This window comes from Mustela putorius, unplaced genomic scaffold (genome assembly GCF_011764305.1).
Source record: "Mustela putorius furo isolate JIRA1106 unplaced genomic scaffold, ASM1176430v1.1 tig00000874_pilon_pilon_pilon, whole genome shotgun sequence".
Taxonomy (NCBI): domain Eukaryota; kingdom Metazoa; phylum Chordata; class Mammalia; order Carnivora; family Mustelidae; genus Mustela; species Mustela putorius.
In genome coordinates this window covers 3688039-3709564 of record NW_025421505.1, presented here as the reverse complement: position 1 = coordinate 3709564, position 21526 = coordinate 3688039, and the positions used below count along the sequence as shown (strand labels likewise).

The 21526-nt window shown below is 41.5% G+C and overlaps 1 protein-coding gene across 3 annotated transcripts in view; it reads left to right on the top strand.

Annotated features, from left to right (window-relative positions):
- PLCB1 (phospholipase C beta 1) overlaps positions 1-21526 on the top strand; it is a 676011-nt gene that overhangs the window by 511538 nt on the left and 142947 nt on the right. For all 3 annotated transcript variants that reach the window (XM_045086010.1, XM_045086011.1, XM_045086012.1), the window contains exons 12-17: positions 4254-4336; positions 10834-10918; positions 12425-12602; positions 16542-16609; positions 18482-18578; positions 21203-21287. In XM_045086010.1, coding sequence (XP_044941945.1) covers positions 4254-4336; positions 10834-10918; positions 12425-12602; positions 16542-16609; positions 18482-18578; positions 21203-21287 — 596 coding nt within the window. The remainder of the gene's footprint in view (positions 1-4253; positions 4337-10833; positions 10919-12424; positions 12603-16541; positions 16610-18481; positions 18579-21202; positions 21288-21526) is intronic.

Genomic DNA, 21526 nt, shown 5'->3' with positions numbered 1-21526 from the left:
GAATATAATCTTTTTTAAATTTTTTTTTAAATTAAAAAATGATTTTTCTTTAATGCAACACTCAAACTTGATTGGAAATTTTGGCCATGAAATTATTAAAGTTAACTGGGCTATTGAGTATGGAATCAATATTCAAACTTCTTTGTTACAAAATAACATTTGCCTGTGGTTACTGTCGGGTTTTAAGCTTTGCTTAAGCCACTGATCAGACTAGCCCAGGGTTTGACTGACTACCTTCCACACACCACATTTAGCCCATCACCTGTTTCTTTGCATGCACAAAGGCAAAGTCAAATAATTGCCCTAAAAAAACCATACAGCCTAAAGCCTAAAATACTTACTCTCTGGCCATTTGCAGAATGTGTGCTGACCTCTGAAGTGGTCAACAGAAAATTGAAGTGGAATACAACTAGATAAATGATGTTTCTCTTCTGTTAAGAATGTTCAGTTCATTCCTTTACTTGAAAATATTTAGTGAGAATCTGGGCACCTAGGTTGCTCACTCAGGCATCTGTCTTAGGCTCAGGTCATGATCCTACCACCCTGGGATCCAGCCCTGCATCTGTCTCTTAGCTTAGCAGGGAGTCTGCTTCTCTCTCTTCCTCTGTTACTCCCCCTGCTTGTGTGCTCTCTCGGTCTGTCAAATAAGTAAATAAAATCCTCTAAAAGTTGTTTTTCTTTTTTTTTTTTTTACGGAATGTCTAGGATATGCCTTAACACTTCATAAGTCCTAGGGACAGAGCCGTGGGGAAAACTGTCTCCACGAAGCTTATAGTCTAGTGGAAAGAGATAGACCAATATAAACACACAATATGGCACATGGAGACATGCCCTTTAAGGCAACATCAGTAAGTATTGAAGGAAAAGGGGGGTAAGATGTTCTTTTGCAGTAGGGTGGTGGGAAAAAGTCTTGGGTAACATGACATTTAAGCAGAGACCACCACCCCCAAAATTAAGAAAGTGAGTCTTGCTTTCAGGTAAGAGAATTCCTAACAGAAGTAACAAAGATGAACAAAGAACTGAAAGAGATGAACAGAAATGAAATCCTGCTTGGCGCATTTGAGGAAAAGCAAGAAAAGATCAATAGACTATATCTGGGTGAGCGATGGGAAAGGAAAAGGTGACAAATTTAGAGAGATAGCAGGTGCCAGAGCTAATAAAGAATTTGGATTTCATTCAGCAAAACGGAAGGCCAGTGAAAGGTTGACTCTAAAAGAGTGAAATCATCTGATTCATGTTTAAGAGCAATCACTCTGGCTGTGGTGTGTAATGTTAAGGGGAAATGCAGAAGCCTCTGCTGGGTTTTGCCACAGTAACAGGACCACTCCGGAATGTCACTGGGCTCATGGCAGAGGGGAAAGAGAAATGACAGAATCACATCATGAGGGAGGGGGAGCAGGGGTGCCTAGGTGGCTCAGGCGGTTAAGTGGCTGCCTTCAACTCGTGTCATGATCCAAGGGTCCTGGGATCAAGTTGCTGGGTCTCTGTCAAATAAACAAGTAAAATCTTCAAAAAAAACTTAAAAAAAAAAAAAAAAAGAATCACAGAGTGGTTCTTAAAGACTCTGGGATCAGTATGTCATTTTCACACTCATTTCAATGGCCCAAACAAAGGACATGGCCATGTCAGTTGTCAACAGATTGCACAGGAAGGGGTGGTGAGTATGTGGAAACAATGATGACATCTACAAAAGCAGTTACTATACAGGTTTTGGGGTCAGGATGTTACAGGTAGACATGCTGAGATGTTTTATTTTGGATAAATTTGGGGCTAGATTGCTGACGAACAAAAGATACGAGAGAAGAAGTCAAGAATGGCTTTAATGTGTTGCATTTAGTGGCTACAATAGGGCCAAATACATGAAATCAATAAAATCCAGTTCCTTTTTATTCACACCTAATACCACTTTCTGTGTGATATCTATTTGCAGTTATTTTGAGGGCTTTGATCTTTGGTGGTTAAGGTCAATAGCTGCCTGACTGTTACTGCAGAGGTTAAGATCATGAACTCTAGAGTCAGGTAAATTTCCCTAGAGTTTCTTGGATTCTTCTCTTTGTGACCTTGGGCAAATTGGTTGATATCTCTGAGCCTCCATTTTATAATTTGGGCTGGTGGATAATGTTTTCCTTAGAGAATGTTTATAGCATGAGTTAAAATAGGTGTCTGGACTGCTCATTTAATGGTAGCTCTTGTTTGTATTAGTAAGAGTCTAAGAGGGAAGGTTTAAGGTGAGTGGGGAGGGAGGCACCAGCACGGGAAGAAACCTGAGTTGATTTAAGAATCTATTTCATCATGAGATGGATGGATCCTTTACTTTTTCTCCCTGGGTCCTCACAACAGGCTTGTGGAAGGAGGCTTGTCACCCTCACTTTACACAACAGCAAGCCAATGCCCAGAAGCACTGAGTGATTTCTTCCAAGGTCACACAGTTTGTAAAGCTAGGAAGTTAGGATTCAAACACATGCCCATTTGAATCTGAAGCTTGTCCTCAAATAAATCAAGAATTTCAAGTCTTGGTATTGCTTGCTATTTAGAGTACATTTATTTTTGATGGCATCAACTATCATAAAAGTTAAACTGATAATGCATGAAAGGCAATCTGTGAATTCACTTCTAAGAAACAGAGTGGATCTTTTGCTCTGTGCAGGCAAATCCTTCTCAGAGGATATATGCAAATGTAGTACAGAATTAGAAAGCCTTATTTATACTCTGGGGCCGGGGGAAATAGCTTTCTCACATAGATATAAAGAAAGCAATGCATTGTTTAAGGAAGATAGAGAAGATAGTGGAAAAGTCCCAGGCAGAAGGAATGAAAGTAGAAATCCCTACTTGAAAAGAATAAACAAAACTAAAAACCAAACATATGAGTACACCAGTTCAATAAGGAAAACATATTGAAAACCTGGCGCCCAAAGCTGGTTGGACTTATATTACTTTAGGTGATCAAAGATGAAAAATAATTTAGAGAAATGCAAGAGACTATAAAAAAGTATTCACTTTCTCTAATTCAATAATTTCCCTTCTGAGAATTCATTCCCGGAAAGTAATTCAAAATACTGGAGGAAAAAAATGGAGATGTTCTTTGTAGAACTGTCTCGATGATAGCTCTTTAAATATGTCTGTCCAACAGTTGGGTTCGGGTTAAATCAATTATAATACAACTGCTCCTTAGAATTTTATACAGCTATTAAAGCCTATGACGTACACATTCTTTAAAGATACAGAATGAGGAATGAAGTACTAATGCAAGTTACAACATGGCTGAAACTCAAAGGCATGCTAAATAAAAATGGTGCTGGAACATAAAAGGCCACTGGCCATATGATTCCATTTATAGGAAATGTTTGGGATAGGCATATCTACGGAGACAGAAAGTAGATTAGTGGTTGCCTTGGGCAGGGTTCATGGGAGAGGCATGGGGAAGGGGAAATGGAAAGTGGCTGCTAGTGGGTACATGGTTTCTTCTGGGGGTGATGAAAATGTCCTAATTTAGATTGGGATGATGGTTGCACGGCTCTGAATATGCTAAGCATGGTCCGATGGTGCAATTTAAATGGTCACATTGTATCTCAGTAAGGTTACATCTCAATTACAATGTTCCAAAAAATATGAGCATTTACTATAATGAAAACCAAGTTGTAGAAATAAAAGAAGAACAAACTAGAAGTAAATACAACCACATATCAACAGTGGTTTCATTCAAAGGCTGAATGTATGAGTGAAAATGTATGCTTTGTCTCATCCAAATTTTTTCTAATGTGATTAGATTTCTTCTTTCATATATATGTAGCAAATAGAAGAAGAATGATTGTCTTTCCCTCTCCACCAAACCAGTCTTCTTTCTTTCTACTTTGTTAAGTCAAGAATCAGAAAATTTAGGGGCATCTGCGTGGCTCAGTGACTGACTCTTGATTTCCCCTCAGGTCACGATTTCAGGGTCCTGAGATCAGTCCTTCATCGGGCTCTGCACTCAGCAGGAGTCGGCTTCTCTTTCTCTCTCCTCCTTTCCCTCCACCCCGGCCCATGCTCGCCCTCTCTAAAATAAATAAATCTTAAAAAAAGAAAAGAGAAGGAAAGAATAAGGAAATGTACAGACCAGCAGCTTGCACAACCCCTTCAAGGCCACCTCAGGTCTTTCCCTACAATTCTATGAATGAAACAACCAACCACGTTAATGGGTGTAACCCCAAAGGGAAACATATCTACATGTTAGAATTCTGGTGTATTGAATATATGCGTGTTCTCGTTTTTAGGAAGTGATAGAAGCAATTGCTGAGTGTGCATTTAAGACGTCACCTTTTCCAATTCTGCTTTCATTTGAGAACCACGTAGATTCGTAAGTATTCCGCATGTTCACTAGGGAGTCTTTTTCCCTGAAATGGGTATGTTTAATAATTGTGCACCAATTTAAGATTACTTGACATTATTAATGGTGTTCCTCATTGATGTTGTCTTAAATATCATGTTTTCATCACCATATATTGGTATTCACTCCCTTAAACCTCATTAACATTTCAATAATCCACAGGAACCTAGTTACAGGCCACAGGATTTTAAAATGAAGGACTCTTCTTTTTGCAACGTTGTGGAATAATACTGTATCTCTCTCCCAGGGGGACACTTTTATAATCCTCCTTCAGTAGCCCCTCTATTGCATGCAAATTTGTAGTCCGTTTTGCCGCACAAAAATGGCCAGTTCCGAGCACTCTGAAGCTGGTGGAGGGAAAGTTCTGAATTCTGTCCTACTGTCTGGGTTTACACAGAACCCAGACCACCTCCTCTTCCCATTGATTGCTCTTGTTTGTTACTCTTTGTAAATATGGTCCTATTTCACAAAAATAGCCTGCACTTATCGCTGAGCCACACAAAGAAAAGATACTTTGACTTAACTCTTTTATATTCATTTTATCACAAAATGCCAGGGTAAGATGCATTTACATCTAAAATACAGGCATTAGTTTACCCTATAGTTACCCAGTTTAAAGTGCCTCAAAATGAAAGAATCTTCTCTCCATGGACTCAAAATTCAAGAAACTGGAATTCTAGTCCATGGAATGAATGGCTGAAGACGGCGGAGTAGTGACCACCATTACTCAAAAGAATATTTGTGATAGCCCCTCTTTCATTTCAATGATCCGAGCCAGATTTCTCAACTAAAAGCCAACAGCACCTGTGCTAATGTGGCTCAAGGGTTTTTTTGTTTGTTTGTTTGTTTGTTTGTTTGGTTTTGGTTTTGGTTTTTTTTTTTTAACCCTTCTTCTTACTGGAAGTCTTTCCCAGACCACTGATTGATTCCCTTTGTCCAACTAATTTGCAACCCATGCTTCAATTTACTTATTCCTTAAGATTTCACTAAAATCTTGAAAGAAATACTTTGCCTCATGAGCCAATTTCAGCCTGAGGAATTTCCAAGTGTTTACATGTGATCATCGGTTATTGTGATCATGGAGAAGGGCTTTGTTTGCAAGTAACCAATTTTATAATTATCTGTATTTCCAATTTGCCCTCAGGAAATCCATATTACATTTACCAGCTCATGGTTCTGTTGCACTGGGAAACAGCCAATGAATGATTTAATAATTTGGCAGATAGTTTTTCTCACACTTCTGAGGGCAGTTCCAGAGAGAAGAATTGATTCTGTTTCATTGCTATCTCTCTTTGAACTAAAGGGAGCGTCTCTTGAGTTCCTGTATTTAATACCTCATTTGCTGTGACCACCCTGGCTTGCACATGAGTGTTTTTCCATCTCTGCCTATCCGTCTGTGATTGGGCTTTAACAGTCCTTTAACACCTTTCTTTCAGGCATTGTAGTTCCCAGACATGTTGATGTCCTTGTTTGAGAAATATCTCTAAATCTAGCACATTTATGGTCTTCAAGAAATGTCTCTATATAAATTAGACTAAACGGAAAGCTATAGTTCCACTGTTGTTTCCCGCCTGCTCACTGAGCTTTCCTATAAGGGAATCAGAGAGGTATCAACAACCACCACCACAAACATAGTAACAGCTAATATGTATTGAGTTTATATCATGTGCCGAGCAGCACACTGGTGGAAGGCCATGTAACCTTACAGGTGTAAGCAGCCTTACAGGTGTAAGGTCATGTAAACAGAAACCTGGGGACTCCTAAGAATAAATATTATTATGATAATCCCTGTTTTGCAGATGATGAAACTGTGCCCCAAAGAGACTGAGGAATTTACTCAAAGCCAGGCAGCTAAAAGGTGACCGAGCTGGGATTCAAAATCTGGCTGGTCTGGCTTCAGAAATCACAGGTTTCACCAACACTATCCCCACACCTAAGCAAAGCCTTCAGAATAATCGAATTAAGACAACCAGAGCCTCCGCAAAGCAACTGTAAATGTTTGCTTTTATGTGGCTTGTGATCCTTAACCACAGAACGTTTTTTGTGGTTTTCAACACCAAACACCCAGAGGGCCAAAACAGGGCGTGAAAACCAAACCTTGCCTTGTACAAAAGAGCAAAAAAGACAGTACCGTGATACTGTCCGTCCTGGTTTAAAAATGAGATATTTCGCTCTTAAAGGTTTCTTAATAATTCATAAGTCACAAGAGAAAACCGGAAAACAGCTTTTCCAGGATGCCCAGATATCTACCCCCAATCATGGAGATGCAGTAAAATTGTAAGGTAGTGAGGTCTGCTGTGGGGGAAAGCTGTTTGTTTTATGTTTCCAGGATCCCTGAGCCTCGCATGTCAAAATCGCTCAGCTTCAATCCTCTCCTGGGGGGATTATCACACACCCGAAAAAAATTCATAAGCTTTTTGCCTTTGCTGGTAAAACCCCGTGTTTGACTCGGGGGCCAGCTCACCTTGTTGCAGAACCCGGTGCAGACATCTTCTTCACTCGCAGCCTTCTTTCCCACTAAACCCAGAAATAAACCTCAGAATCCTTCGCAACACAGTGACCAGGAGAACACCCCCACCCCGAAATAATCAGCCACCTATCTGCCTTCTCTAGTGGACCATTTTATTCCTCCGTGTCCTCTGTCTACAAAATGTCAGATTCAGAAGTGTGTCTCAGGCTCCTCGAGCCGCACCTCCAAAACAAACTCACGTTGGAAGAAAGGAAGAAATCCACTGGATTTTTCTGGTTTTCCCCTCCAAGTACTTGAAATTCCCCATCTCTGTGCGAACAACAAAGGGAGATCTAACATTAGCTGCTGGCAGCCCATTCTTCTCCCCGCCCCGCCCCGTGCTCTGCCAGAATCCCATAAAATGCAGATTCCTGAGCCTCACTCCCATACCCCATTTTGAATGTACAGAAATGAGACTTTGAAATCTTAAAAGAAAAAAAAAAAAGCCCTAGCCAACTCTGATGCTTCATCTCATTTGTGAGCTAGCATTTTCATTAAAAGCATTCTACACAAAGTCAAGAAAGTAACCCCTAGCTCTGGTTCAGCCACAGATAATGTGAGATTTGGGACAAGGTCCTTCATTTCCAGGGGTTATAGCTTCCTCCTCTATGAAGAAGGAGGTTGGTTTAGTGCAATGGGGAAGATTTACACCATCACGTTTTGTGAGGCACAGTCCTTGGTCGGAAAATTGGCCTCTGGGCCTGGAGCCTCTACTTGAAGGGTATGTGACTAAGTCCAGATGTGCCTACTGTGGCCTGAAGCTCAAAACGTATTTGTGAGAATTTCCTGTCATTTTGTCTCTGCCGGAGCTGATGTGGATGCCCTGAGCGCCTAAGGATGGGTTTTTTTTTTTTTCCCTTGCTAACGGCAGTGTGAATGTCTTTCATTTCTGCAGTTCTGACCCACAAAGTTGCTTTGTTTTCCTCCGACTTTGTACGCTGTTCTCTCTGCTCTGATTCGGTTCCCTGCCTGCTGTGTGTGTGTGTGTGTGTGTGTGTGTGTGTGTAGAACAGCCTGATTACCAAGTAGCCCATTTTACTTTTCTTGAAAACTCCCCTTTGTTCTCTTCGCCTCAGCTGATTTGGAGGCAAATTTGAAAACATCCGATTAAGTCCCTTTTCTTCGATCGATTCGTGGCCCAGCAGCACCTGCCTCATTGACAAGCTTGGTAGAAACACTGAGTCGAGTCATCTGGCTGGCCTGGTCGATAGAGCCTGTGACACTTGACCCCAGGGTCATGAGTTCGAACCCCATATTTTGGATAGAGTTTACTTTAAAAAAAAAAAAAAAAAAAAAACAGAGAGAGAGAGAAAGAGAAAAGACAGGAAGAAATGCAGAATCTCAGGCCCCAGGCTGATGCTGCCTAGGAATTATCATTTTCTTAAGACCCCAGGTAATTTGGATGAAGTGTCAGAGCTTGTGTTAAACCCTGTGGTCCACTAACTACTCCGTCATCAGAGCAGCCTGCCTGCATTGTTCCGAATGCAGGTTCCAGGGTTCCTCTCCCAATTCAGTGAATCAAGGTCTCACCCTCAGCCCTACTGCCCGCAGCCCTAACAGCCCAGGTGATTCTTTAGTGCAATCAGGCAAGATTTTTGCTCCAGCAAAATCCTTCTTAGGCCCTGGTTTGGGGACAGGGGCCTCTACCAGTCACCTGCTTAGGGACACCGGGACCATCACGTCAGAATCCCTCTACTGGTGTGAACATGGCTCCGCTCAAAATCCTGAAAGCAGGGAATTGGTGTGAAACTCTCTACTCTAGGTCTCTGATCAAAGGAACCTGGGGCTCCCAAGTTCCAACACTCAAGAAAAATGTCATCTCCTTCAGCACCTGCTGACTTATTGTAATCTATCACAACGGTTCTCAAACTTGAGCGTGCGTCAGAATCATCTAGAGGGTTTGTGAAGACCCCTGCGCCCTGCTTTTCCGGAGAGTCTGACTCAGAATCTGCATTGGAAGCCTTGAATCTGCATTTCTGGCCAGCTCTGGGCACTGTTGATGCTACGGGTCCACGGACCACACTTGGAGTCACAAAGCTCTGTGACACTGAGTGGCAACTTTCTGTATAAGTAAAATGAAGCATTTGGACAATTTCTCCAATTCAGCCTGGACCATGTTGGCCGAACACAGGTGGACTTGTCTCAGCCACAGCTGCAGTTCAGCTTATCTGAGCCCCCAAGCTGGCTGTTTTTTGAGCAACAGTGTCTGAACATAGGATGCCCAGGGCGGTTCTGACAGATCAGCTACCTCTCTGTTTGCTCTCCAACTTCTACTGACTTGTCCTTAAACAACCACCCCCAAGTTTTTCAGGATCAGTTCTCCGGATGGCAGGTTCTCTCCTCTCCCTGATCCTGGTGAGGAGGAATCTGAAGGCTGCATCAGCCACACATTAAAATCTCCTGTGGGTCAAGGAAGGACAACGAGAAGGCGGAAGGTCATTCTGCAGGGTTTTGCAAGTGCTCGAATCTCTTCTTCGCCTCCCCCTGAAGTTCCAACAAAGCAGTGACTTCGGGTTTCCACCTGAACCCCAGAGAAGTCATTGGATCCCCCCAAATATATGCCTTTAAAAAAGGCATTTATATCCTTTTAAAAAGGCTACAAAAAATGGGTTTCCCTGTGGATTGTTGCAATATGATTTGAATCCCTAGAGCACCCCCTTCCTAGGGGCAGTGGTGGGGGGACCAATCCATGATCTAGGCTTAATAGTTACAGAAGAGAGAAAGAAAATAAGAATCACATTTTATAATCGATTTGAATTGTAGTAAAGAAGGTTTTTTTATCAATCACTTATTCTTACTACAACCCCACTTCTGCTAAAAATGTATTCACATTACAGCAGGCAGAGACAACTATTGGAAATCAAGTTTGACAGCCTGTAGATCACACTCACAGTTCATAAAACCCAATGGAATTGGATACATTTAAAATGATATTTAACATTCCACATGAATAAGAAAAAAAAATGTTATTGCTTTTTAAAAGGTCAAAGGAAGCAGGAGTATTGAAAGATGCTGATGTTCCCGCGCATCAACTGGGTTTCTGTGTTAGCCAGCGCACACTCGTCCAGGGGAGCCGGTCCTAACCCTGGACCATCTTACATCTGCCCCACTCTTTGAACAGGTCAAAGGCATTTGCAACCATTACTCCACTTTATCTCGGCACCTTCTGTCCTTTTCCAAGAACAGTTATTATCCTCATTTTATAGATCCAGAGTGGTTGAGAGCCTGGAGCTCATCTCAGAAAAACCGGCAGTTCCAGGCTTTGTCTGTCAGACCAGATTCCTTCTGATCCATAGGCAGGCTGACACCAACCAGCTCTCCTGCCCTATGGTGCACGTAAGAGGTGCAGACACCTTTCCCCAACGCAGCTGCTGCTTTTATCTTTCCTCCAGGATCCCCTCCCAAGTAGACACACTCCCGCCGGACCACCTTTCTGTGTTTTGAGATTCTATGCCTGTGTGTGTGTGTGTGTGTGTGTGTGCGTGTGTGTGTCTTTCTCTCTCCCTCTCCTCTCCTCTCTCACCTCCTTAAAAACACTCCTCCGCAGCCTAGCTTTCTGCAGGTTAGACAAATCTCTACTGATTGTTCACCGGGAGTCCTGGATAAGTTCTGCCCCCAGAGTCTTACAACTGACTTAGAGTCAGGAAATTGAACAACAGGGACTGAGTCCATAATCCTGAGACATTCCAGAACCCAGGGACTGGCAAATGACCTGCTATGCTCCCCATCTGTGTCTGTGGAGGCCAGCCTTGGGAATAGCCTTAGTGTCTACCTTCCATGTGGTAATCAAATTCGCAGAAGTCAGAATAATAAACTAGGGGTTTAGAATGATAAATACTAATCCTGAAGGGTAAGATGGGGGAATCACCTCTTTCTATAATTAATAGTATGTAGGAATCCTGACCAAACTCCTGAAATAATCCTCCTCATTTGCTTTTTTCTCTCTCATTCCCCTTAGCCCAAAGCAGCAAGCCAAGATGGCGGAGTATTGCCGACTGATCTTTGGAGATGCTCTTCTCATGGAACCACTGGAAAAATACCCAGTAAGCAGTTTCAAGGTTTACCCCTGAAGAAATATCCATATTCATGACTGGAGTTTTGGGTGCAGAGGTGGGGTGGGGGGACCGTCTTCCTTAATCCTTTCCATGTTTGTGTCGCTCAGTGAGTTTGATTCAGTTGATAATGAAGTCTGACCAGGAGGCAACTGGCAGCATGCCTGCGGAGGGTTGGAGACATGGCCATGTCCTCTTCCTGCACTCCCCGTCTTCCCCTTCTCCCTCTGACAGACGTGACTGGCAGGACCACAGAATTCCAACAGTCACAATCAGTCACGGAAATATTCCGGGCACACGGGGCTCTGATCACAAACCAGGAACCTCATCACATCCTTGGAGAGAGATGTTTCAGCAAAGCGGGACGTGGCAGGTGGCACCACGACCCCCCCACCTGGCCTTGTGTCCCCTCCTCACATCCTTGCATATGCCTGTTCTGGAACTCAGGCCTCCTCTTGGCCTGACAGCATCCCTGCTTTGGGAAGGAACACAGTAGGAATATCTCACAGCTGTCTCTCCCCCTCCTGAACCCTTTTTCCTAGTCTCCACACATTATTACATGGTTTCATACCAATTCCCAGACTCCTTGCAAGCAAAGAATAAAGGACCAGTGTAGGAGAGTTCACTGAACTTTCTAAAAATAACGCATCTGGCGACTTGCACACATGCTCTCTGATACAATATCTAACAACCCTCTCATGGGAAATTGATTTTCTCATTAGCCGTGCAAGCTTGAAACATAAGAAATAAGCCTTGCAAATAAGGGTAGCTTGAATCTCGGGGCTGCAAAGAAATGTGAAGCCACCAGTCCACTTCCCCTGATGCCAAGGACATGTGTGGCTTAGCTCCCGAGTTCCATGGCAGGAGTGGGGGGGTGGGGGCGGGGGAGAGGGGGGAGGGCAGGGTTGCTCTTTTTAAATGCATCTAAAAGGTTGATTCTACATGCTTGCCTGGAAGCTCCTGTCTTTACCAGTCCTGCCTGGCAGACGCCGCACTAACTGGCTTCCCTCCTTTGAGAATCCAAGACAGGGCCTTCCTACCTGTCCTAAATCAAAATGGCTGGATTTATGGTCCACAGCCAACTCATGAACCTTTGGATTAGCAAATCTCCCAATAAGTTTCAATGCTCTTATTCATGGGGATTTCGTTGTGGAAAAAAATAGGAGTTCAGTCATTAAAATACGCCTTTCGTGTGAAAAAATAACCGCGAAGCAGCTAGACACAGCACAGTTTACTGGACTGGACTGAAGGCAGTAATGAATAATCTAGAAGCTCTTGGTGTCCAACACCATCCCGGGGCTTTGGGGAGAGAGGCTGAAAGAAAGGGGCAATATATATATTTTTTAAAGATTTTACTTTTAAGTCCTCTCTTACACCCAACACAGCCCTCAGACTCACCACCCTGAGATCAAGAGTAGCACATTCTGCCAACTGAGCCAGCCAGAGTGACCCTAAAAGGGCAATATCTTTATAGAAGGTGCTTTTCTTTTCCATTAGCTGGAATCTGGAGTTCCTCTTCCAAGCCCTATGGATTTAATGTACAAAATTTTGGTGAAAAATAAGAAGAAATCACATAAGTCGTCGGAAGGAAGTGGCAAAAAGAAGCTCTCAGAACAAGCCTCCAACACGTACAGTGACTCCTCCAGCATGTTCGAGCCCTCGTCTCCCGGAGCCGGTGAGGGATTGGCGGGTTCTTGTTCCCTATTATGCATGGCTTTCAGAATGGCTGCCCTAACTTAACTTCGAAGGACTTTGAACATTCCTATTTGGACACTCTTTAAAACTGTTGGATTTCTATTTCTGCTACCAACTGGGTGGCTTCGAGCTATCTGCAAAGTCCCTCTCACCATATAGTCATGGGACACAGGACATAGTCCCAGGACGTGGTCATTTGGGGGAGCCATGATTCTGCCGAGCACACTGGCCAAATAATCTTCCAAGTGACCACATGATTTTAAGCTTCTCAAGGGCCATGATTCTTTAACATTCACTCGGCTCTGGGCACAAAGATGTTCACCAGATGTATTCTTATTGATGCTATGCTGAAGAGTTCTGGGTAATTCCACTTATCCATATTTTATAGATCTCTTTTAAAATGTAAAAAGGTAAACTTACTAGAATTATCTGTCAAAGCTCCTAGGCAATGCTTAATATCATTGATTTTCCTTTTAGATTTAAGTTGAAATAGATTTTTTTTTTTTTTTTTTTGTGGCTGATGAAGAAAGAATTCCAAGTGGTCATCCCATTTCCTTTGAATTACTTGTCATTTAGTCTGATTTCTCTTTTAGCTTTAATCAGAATCTTGGCAGTCTGAAAAGGGCATTAGGAAGTTCTCCCAATTAGAGCGTGAGGAAGGGGAGGAAGCCTGAAGCTTGAATCTAGGAAGTTTTTCAATGAAAAGCTTAACTAACATTGGAATGATCATTTTGCTAAACTGGCAGTATTTACACAACCAGAACCTATGCATACCCTCTGAACCAGGGAGTCCTTTCCTAGGCATATACCAGACAGAAATGTGTATAGACAGTCATCAAGAGAGATGCAAGAAATTGCTTAACACAGCACTACTCACAACAGTCCAAACTGGAAACTAACCAAATGTCATCGACAGATAAAGAAGTTGTAGGGTATTCACACTGCGAAATAATGTGCGGCATTAACAATCTACCTTTGCGCACAAGAATAGGGCTGCATCTCAGAAGCACAAGGTGGAGTGAAAGAAATCAGATACAAAAAAGTATCTACCATATTTCCATTCATATAAAGTACAAAAACAGGCAGAAGGATCCTATGCAGTTAGAAGTCAGGAAATGGTGACCCTTGAAGAAGTGGTAGAGACACTGGTTTTATTCTGTTTCTTGCTCTTGGTAACAGTTACTAAGGTTTGTGTAGTTCTCCCGAATTCATGTACAAGTATGTATACTTCTCTGTATAACTATCATACATCAATTTAAAAATTGGGGAATAATTTTTTAAATTAAAATATAAACTCTAGGGCAATAGCGGCGCGGGGGGGGGCTAGGTTGACCAAGACACTGATTTATCTTTTTTTTTTTTTTAATTTTTCCATCTCAATGGCCAATATCTTTTACAGGTTAGATAAAAATCTGTATCAACAGATATTATATAATTCTTTGAAAGGTTTTATGGGAGGATAGTTTTTGAATGTGTATTTCTTTTTTTTTTTTTTCTTAAAGATTTTTATTTATTTATTTGATAGAGATCACAAGTAGGCAGAGAGGCAGGTAGAGAGAGGGGGAAGCAGGCTCCCTGCTGAGCAGAGAGCTAGATGCGGGGCTTGATCCCAGGACCCCAAGATCATGCCTGACCTGAAGGCAGAAGCTTAACCTACTGAGCCACCCAGGTGCCCCTTGAATGTATATATCAAATGTTATTACCCATTTCTGATTCTCTTCTCAAAAACAATTTTGTTCCCAATATGAATGCTCTTTTTGAAGATTTGGGGCCATTGTTGTCAAGAGGCTACATATTTCCTAGCACAGTTCTTGAACCTCTTGAATCTAGGGAAGAAAGCAGATCTTCCTTTGCATGGAGAAACTTGTTTTCCTGTGTGTGTTCCCACTGCCAGTTCCGTCCCTCTTATTAACTGGATGTGTAACACAAATAATGATTTTTACAGGCAGTAAAAATTATTGCTTAATACAGAGAAAGATCAGCAATCTGGTCGTGGTTCTGTAGATTTCCTAAGCTACCCCCGCGGTCTGTTGCGCAATCTTTCTTTCAACGGAAAATTTTGGACATTGGAATATGTAGGTAGGCTCTTGAATAACGAGTGCTGTTAATTTACCATTTGGTTTGTAGATAGTAATGGGAACCCAAGTAACTTGAAAAGCATGCAATGGTTCTTATTTCAGAACTAGTTTGTTTATCATGGCTTCTGTGGGTCAGGTGCCTCTCCCAAGATCAGCCCTTTGCCAGTACAGTTGTCTTAAAGAACTAGAATAGAGTAGATTTTTTTATGGTGCAAGGTTTTAGTGACTCCAGGGTCCCTCCTAAGACCAGTGCTCTCCTCATAGAGTAAGGGAAGACAACTTTCTTTCTTTCCCCCATAAACCAAAGAATGACCTGAAAGACTATTTGAAATGCCCGGCGTATTGTTCGTCCCGTGAAGCATTGTGTAAATGGTTTTTGCAAACAGTTTTGTCACTCTATAGAAAGAATACCCTCTCTAACCAAAAAGTAAAAACTGGTTAAAAGATCTTGCAGCAACACATTTGATTATTAAAAAAAAACTTGAGGGCCAACTTCCTAAAAGAACATGTCTCTCTATATACTCTATATACTGTGTTTTCTATCCAAAATATAATGGATTCATCTTATTAACTTAACACAATATCAGCATCATAAAGTGGCTGAGAGTGCTTTCTTTTAATAAACAAGCCATAAATAATGATTGGTTGGTCCCAGAAATCTTTTCCTTCTGAAGCTAGTTCATGAATACTTTGCTCACTGCTGTCATTCAGTAATTGATTGAACTTTGTCAGCCAAATGAAAACATTTATAAGCGTCTTTGAAGACATGTTGTGGACCCTGTGTCATTTATATAGATTAAACCAGGCAGTGAACTTCCAGAAGGTTTGATGGGGAGGGCCTTTCAAGTGCAAGTTGCCTCATTGTTGAGCCAATATTGCCACCTACTGGAGTCCTTCTGTTATTGCCCCGTGTGAATGCCAGAAGGTAGTAATCAAATCAAATAATGCCTTCTGTAGTATTTTACTTGAAACTCTTTTTACATAACTGATATTATTGGGTCTGACTGAGTCCCAGAGCGTGGAAGAATTTAATACCTCATGCTAGTATGAATATTCAAAAGCAGAATCATCCACCAAATCTTCGGAGAGGAAAAAGAATCCATGGAAATGACTATGTATCGGCTAAAGACGAGCTGAAATATGTTGTGATTGAAGTAGATTTATTTCCATGCATCATTATGTTAAGGATTCATGCATTTTATCCTGCTTTTTAAAACAGACATCGCCATTTTCTAAGATAGGTGCACTGCCTAGAGGATACTCGAATAAGCCTGTGGGCAAATCATAGATCGAGACAATACAGGGTTTGTGTAGTTAGGCATGCTGCCACAGCCCCACTCTTTTTGTCCTAGCTCATGTCCTTGACCTTCACTGTGAGGTCCTGTATGGCCTCAGAAAAGTGGCCACAAAGACACTGAGCACTGGCTAAGCACCACAAGGAAGAGTCAGTGTCCAGAAAAAGAGGGAAAAGAAAAGTGGGAACAGGATGGATTATCCCTTTGCGGATGATTAAGACCCTGAAAGACAATGTACACATCTATCTAGGATGTGTGTACCTAGAAAGCTAAATGTAGGTGATGCCATTTTTTTTTTAACTGATAAAAATGTTAAGCATTTTCAACAGAATGCTGGCATTTCAAATGGCATTCGCAAATGAAACTTGGAGAAAAAAACCCATATTCAAAATCTCAGTCTAATTCTCTATATAATTAATAAATTTAACTATCCAAAAGGATAGTTAAGAGGTCAATATCCAAGGACATTTTTGGCCATGTAACTGTTAGTATGTGCTTCAAATCTTCAAAACTGTTACCTCATGATCTGTTATTAAAATTTGACAGGGGAAGCGGACACTGAGAGTGACGACGACGACGATGATGATGACTGTAAAAAATCTTCAATGGATGAGGTAGGTATCTGAGGACTGACTTCTGGTCACAGTGGCTCTTCTAACACGCGCATCCAGGAGACTCCATCTGGATATAGTTCATGGTCACCTTCTGCCATCTAGTGGTCAAAGGAGTCATAGTTCACTGTAAAACTTCTTTGGGCTACCCAGTTGGAAAATGAAAATGCATCCCGGGGTCACTAAAGGAGTAGGCATGGCATTGAGCAAAACTCTTTGTAATGAACAATGCTGCTGAGACTGTCTTCCATCGAATGGGGCATCTAGAGGGTGAATTCAAAACTCATGACATCCAACCACTCACTTCGATTAAATGGATTGTCAAATGATCCTGAATCCCGAGAAGACACAGGATTTGGGAGAAATGTCCAAAAACGTGACATGCATTTCATTATTGTAATTTTGGAACCGTTAGAGATCCTTATTAATGTAAGCTCGAACATCCCAAAGAACCTCATCAGCTCAGAGATAGTGATTGCCCAGATTCTAGAAGTGAATCTGGGATTGGCCAATCGGAATTTTAAAATTTGTTATAGCAAGTTTCTTGGTCAAAAAGTTTACCCTGAATCTGCTTTCAGATATATTGGAAAGTATCTGTCTCAAGAATAAATAATGAATAATAAACTATTCTTACAGGATGTTCTTCCTCTGGTACTTCTTTTCATGTAGTCTAAAGTTTTGATTAAATATGTTCCTCTGCTAAATTTCAAGATAATGTCCAGAAGGAAAACTATTAATATGCCTGGTAGAGTAGTTCTGCCTGACAATTATTTCAGTCACACATAAATTTTATCACTGACTCTTGATCATTTAAAATTGTCTTACTAATTGGATGGTTTATTTGCAAACGATTATTTCCCAATTAGCATTTAACCTAAATATTGCTACAGGAGTTTTAAAAAGAAAGTGTGTCTGCATGTATTCTGTTTTCTGAAAATGGGAGAGAATATTAGCTCTGTCTACAGAGGTCTGTCCACACCAATACGGCAATATGGCTTTTCTCTTTCATTTAAAGCTTTATCAGACTGATCCATAATCCCTAATAAAAGCTAAAATAACGTGAGGTTTTACTATGGGCCAGGTTCTGTTCTGAGCTCATTCACATCAACTAACTCATTTAATAATCCCCACAACTCTGGAAGCTACTGGAACTGGTTTTATTCTAATTTAACGGGTGAGAAAACTGAGGTACAGAGCAGTTAAGTAATTTGCCCAAGATTGCACAGCTTCTGAGTGGTGGGCTTGGGGTTTGAAATTAGGCAATCTGGTTCCAGAATATAAGCTACTAACCTGAACGAACATTTGTAAAGAAAAGCAGTAACTGTTCACCCACCCCAACCTATTTCTACAGGGCAATTTTTTTAAGAAAACCTTTTTTTGGGGGCGGGGGAAGGAGTTCACTGGCAGTCACTTTGTACTAATTTTCAACTCGTACAGTGACTTCCTGATTTCTTGGTGTATTAACCTTAGATATCAGCAAAGGAATTTATGCTGTGACAGGTGAAATAGGGCTCAGTGCTTCTCAGATTGTAATTTGTGTCTGAATCACCTTAGTAAATTGCAGATTCTATTTCCAGAGGCCATTGGCCGCAGGGGGCTGAGAAGTTGCATCTCTAACAAATTCTCAGGAATGCTGTTGCTGCAGGTCCCAGAGCACACTAGGACCTGCCCCTCAACCTCTCTCCTGCCACCCCGCCCTTGCCTAACCTATGAGCAAATTTTCTCCTGTGATGAACTTTCTATTGGCAATAACCATTTTCAGAAGAGGCGGAGTGATGTTCTCTCTCGTGGGTCCCTTCACCATTGCCCTGGGAAACATAACCCTTGGTAACGTATTGCTGACTCTGGGAATGTTATTTTTAATTCTGCTTCCAGGGGACTGCCGGGAGCGAGGCCATGGCCACTGAAGAGATGTCTAACCTGGTGAACTACATTCAGCCAGTCAAGTTTGAGTCATTTGAAATTTCAAAAAGTAAGTTTTCCCTGGCGAAGAACCCCTAATGGAGTATAGAGTATCTTCTCAATACAAGGTAGTTAGAACAAAGACTGTTACCCTTTATAGAACTCTTCTGGAAAGTCTTGAATACCTGCCTGGGTTGACCATCCAAACCACGTTGGAAGATATTCCAAGATGTTTCTTAGTAGGGCTGTACACCATCTTGGTTATCTGGAAGATAGTAGAGTACAGCTAATGGAGAGTCTCAACAACATAATGGGCTCCTTCCATTAAATAAGGGACAGGATTGGAATAAACTGTTTACCCATTTCCCAGCAGGAGAGCAGCCGGAGAGGTGGTGAGCCCTAAGGACTAGAACGGAACGCAGTCTGTCAGTTCACGCACATTCCGTTTGTCCAGCCTGTTTGAGAACATTAACGTCGCATTTTTTTGTGTTCTTCCTTCATCCAATACACATTCATACTGGATACAAAGAAAGAAATAGCATCTTCCCTCTACCTAAAGAAAAGAGCCCTTTTATGAAATTGTCCTTTTTTTGATGAAATGTAAGATGTTATCAGGTGAAGAGAATCCTTGGGACATTTTAGCTGCTTTTATGAGTGTGCTCGTAAAGGCTGAATTTTTGCTTAAATATAGCAGCCTCTGATAAAGCATAGTTTTATATTTACATTAAAATCTAAGCTTCTACCTAACACACCTATGTGTAAGTGTATAATTTCTCCCAAAGAGCCTTAATTTAGTGGTATATAGTACCTGGATCTCTACAATGAGAAATTAACTTCCTGTACAGTTTATATATAAATATTTCAAATTTTTCTTTGATTTTTAAAAAATTTTTTATTTTTTTAATTAACATGTAATGTATTATTAGCCCCAGTGGTACATGTCTGTGAATCACCAGGTGATTTTTTTTTTTTTTTAAGTACTGATGCATCTTACGACAAGTTGTTCGGTTTGAAACATCCTAAAAAAGTAGTTATTTTTATATTTCTCTAACTTCCATTGGCTGTTACGAGTTTTCCTGATTCATGAGTCGAAAGCTCCTAGTCAAGTAGCCAAGTTGAAAAGGGACTGATGCATTGACATCCTTCAGAAACCTGGTAACAGCAGCACAAACCGAAGGTTCACCAACAAACACTTTTCTCCTTGTGTTTTCTGTCATTTTATCACTTTTGGAAAAAGAACACTGCACATACGTTACAAAAACACCTACTAAATGCACAGAATCTTAACTAGCAGTCTTGCTTAAAAAACTAGTCATATGAAAATAGGTTTCTGATGGCCCCAAATAAAAGAAGTAAGGGTTTCCCCGAGAACTGATTAAACTGGGGGAGATGAGACGATGGATAAAAGCATCTAGGAATGACTTAGGAAGAAAAATGAGGCTTTAAATTGGGCATCAAAGTGGGAAAAATACCTCAAAGGTAATCTTTAAAAAAAAAAAACCTGAGAGCTAGTGGCACCTGGATGGCTCAGTAGCTTAAGGGCCTAAGCATCTGCCTTTGGCTGAGGTCATGATCTGGAAGTCTCAGGATGGAGCCCTGTGTCGGGCTCCCTGCCCAGCAGGGTGTCTGCTTCTCCCTTTCCCTCTGTTCCTCCCCTTCTTAAGCTCTCTCTCTCTCCTACACACTCTCTCTCAGAAAGAAAGAAATAAATCTTTAAAATTTTTTTTTTCTTTTTAAATAAATAAAGCTGGGAACTGTCAGGGTGCCTGGCTGGCTCAGTCAGTTGAACGGTCAGACTTGGTTTCAGCTCAGGTCATGATCTCAGGGTCCTGAGATCGAGCCCCGAATCGGTCTCCATGCTCAGCAGAGTCTACTTGAGGTTCTCTCCTTCACCCCTCCCCCCACTTGCCCACATGCTTTCTACCTCAAATAAGTAAGTAAAATCTTTTAAAAAATAATAAAAATAAATTTTTAAAAGACCCTCAGAGTTTTCTAAGCTCCCTGAACGACACTTGCCACAGTACTGTGTGGGACACTTTGGTTTTTGGCTGGGAAAAGAACAGAGAAGCTGTTGGACTCTTCTTAGTTTTACAGGCTAAGAGGACTTTGTCTTGTTTCTTCCATGTAACGGGAAGTTTGGATTCCACTTTCAAAACGTTGCTCCTGTGTTCTACTGAGACCTCTAACACATTCATCTCTCCGGCCTCTCTTATCTAATCTGAAAACAAGGCCATCAGACTGGAAAATTTCCAAGGATCCTTCTGCTTTGAAATACCCTGATCTTACTGTCACATTAGTTATGTGAACGGAAGGGGCACATACAAACTGAGCCAAAGACAATGCAAGCATCAAAGAGAGTCACAGATGCTAATCTGAGTGGATTTAGAACAAAAGATTCCCCCAGGGCTCCTTTTCTTTTGACAAAACAGCTTTCATTTGCGACATCTAAAATTCATTTCCCCACCCTAATGCAAGGCCAGAGGCATAGCTGACTCAGGTGGTAAGTATTAGAAGAGACACGTCTTAGAAGACTTACCTGTGGGTGCAGGTAAATGGTTCACAGAAAGAAATACATTTACAAAGTTACGATGAGGATTCACTGCCCTAACGTCGCTGAACACGCGCCTACTTCTTACGTGTTATCATTATACCGTTGTATTTTACTTCACCCTGTTTTTCTTGTCGTTAACTCAGAAAGAAATAGAAGTTTTGAAATGTCTTCCTTCGTGGAAACCAAAGGCCTTGAGCAACTGACGAAGTCTCCCGTGGAATTTGTAGAGTATCCTTGATTTGACGAGTGACCCCTGAAAGGACCCAACTGAAGCCACGTGCTGTTTGTTTGATTTTTGTTTTGAATAAGGAGAAAGATGCATGAAGTGGCTTCCTTGTGCCACGTGGGTGTGAGAAATGTTTCAGGTTTCCTGTGTGAGGCTGAGGGGGGTGGCCTCCCACTGGTCTGAGGTAAAGGAAGCTCAGGTGATTTTCACACCATCAAGCCTTTTGTCATGGGACAATTTG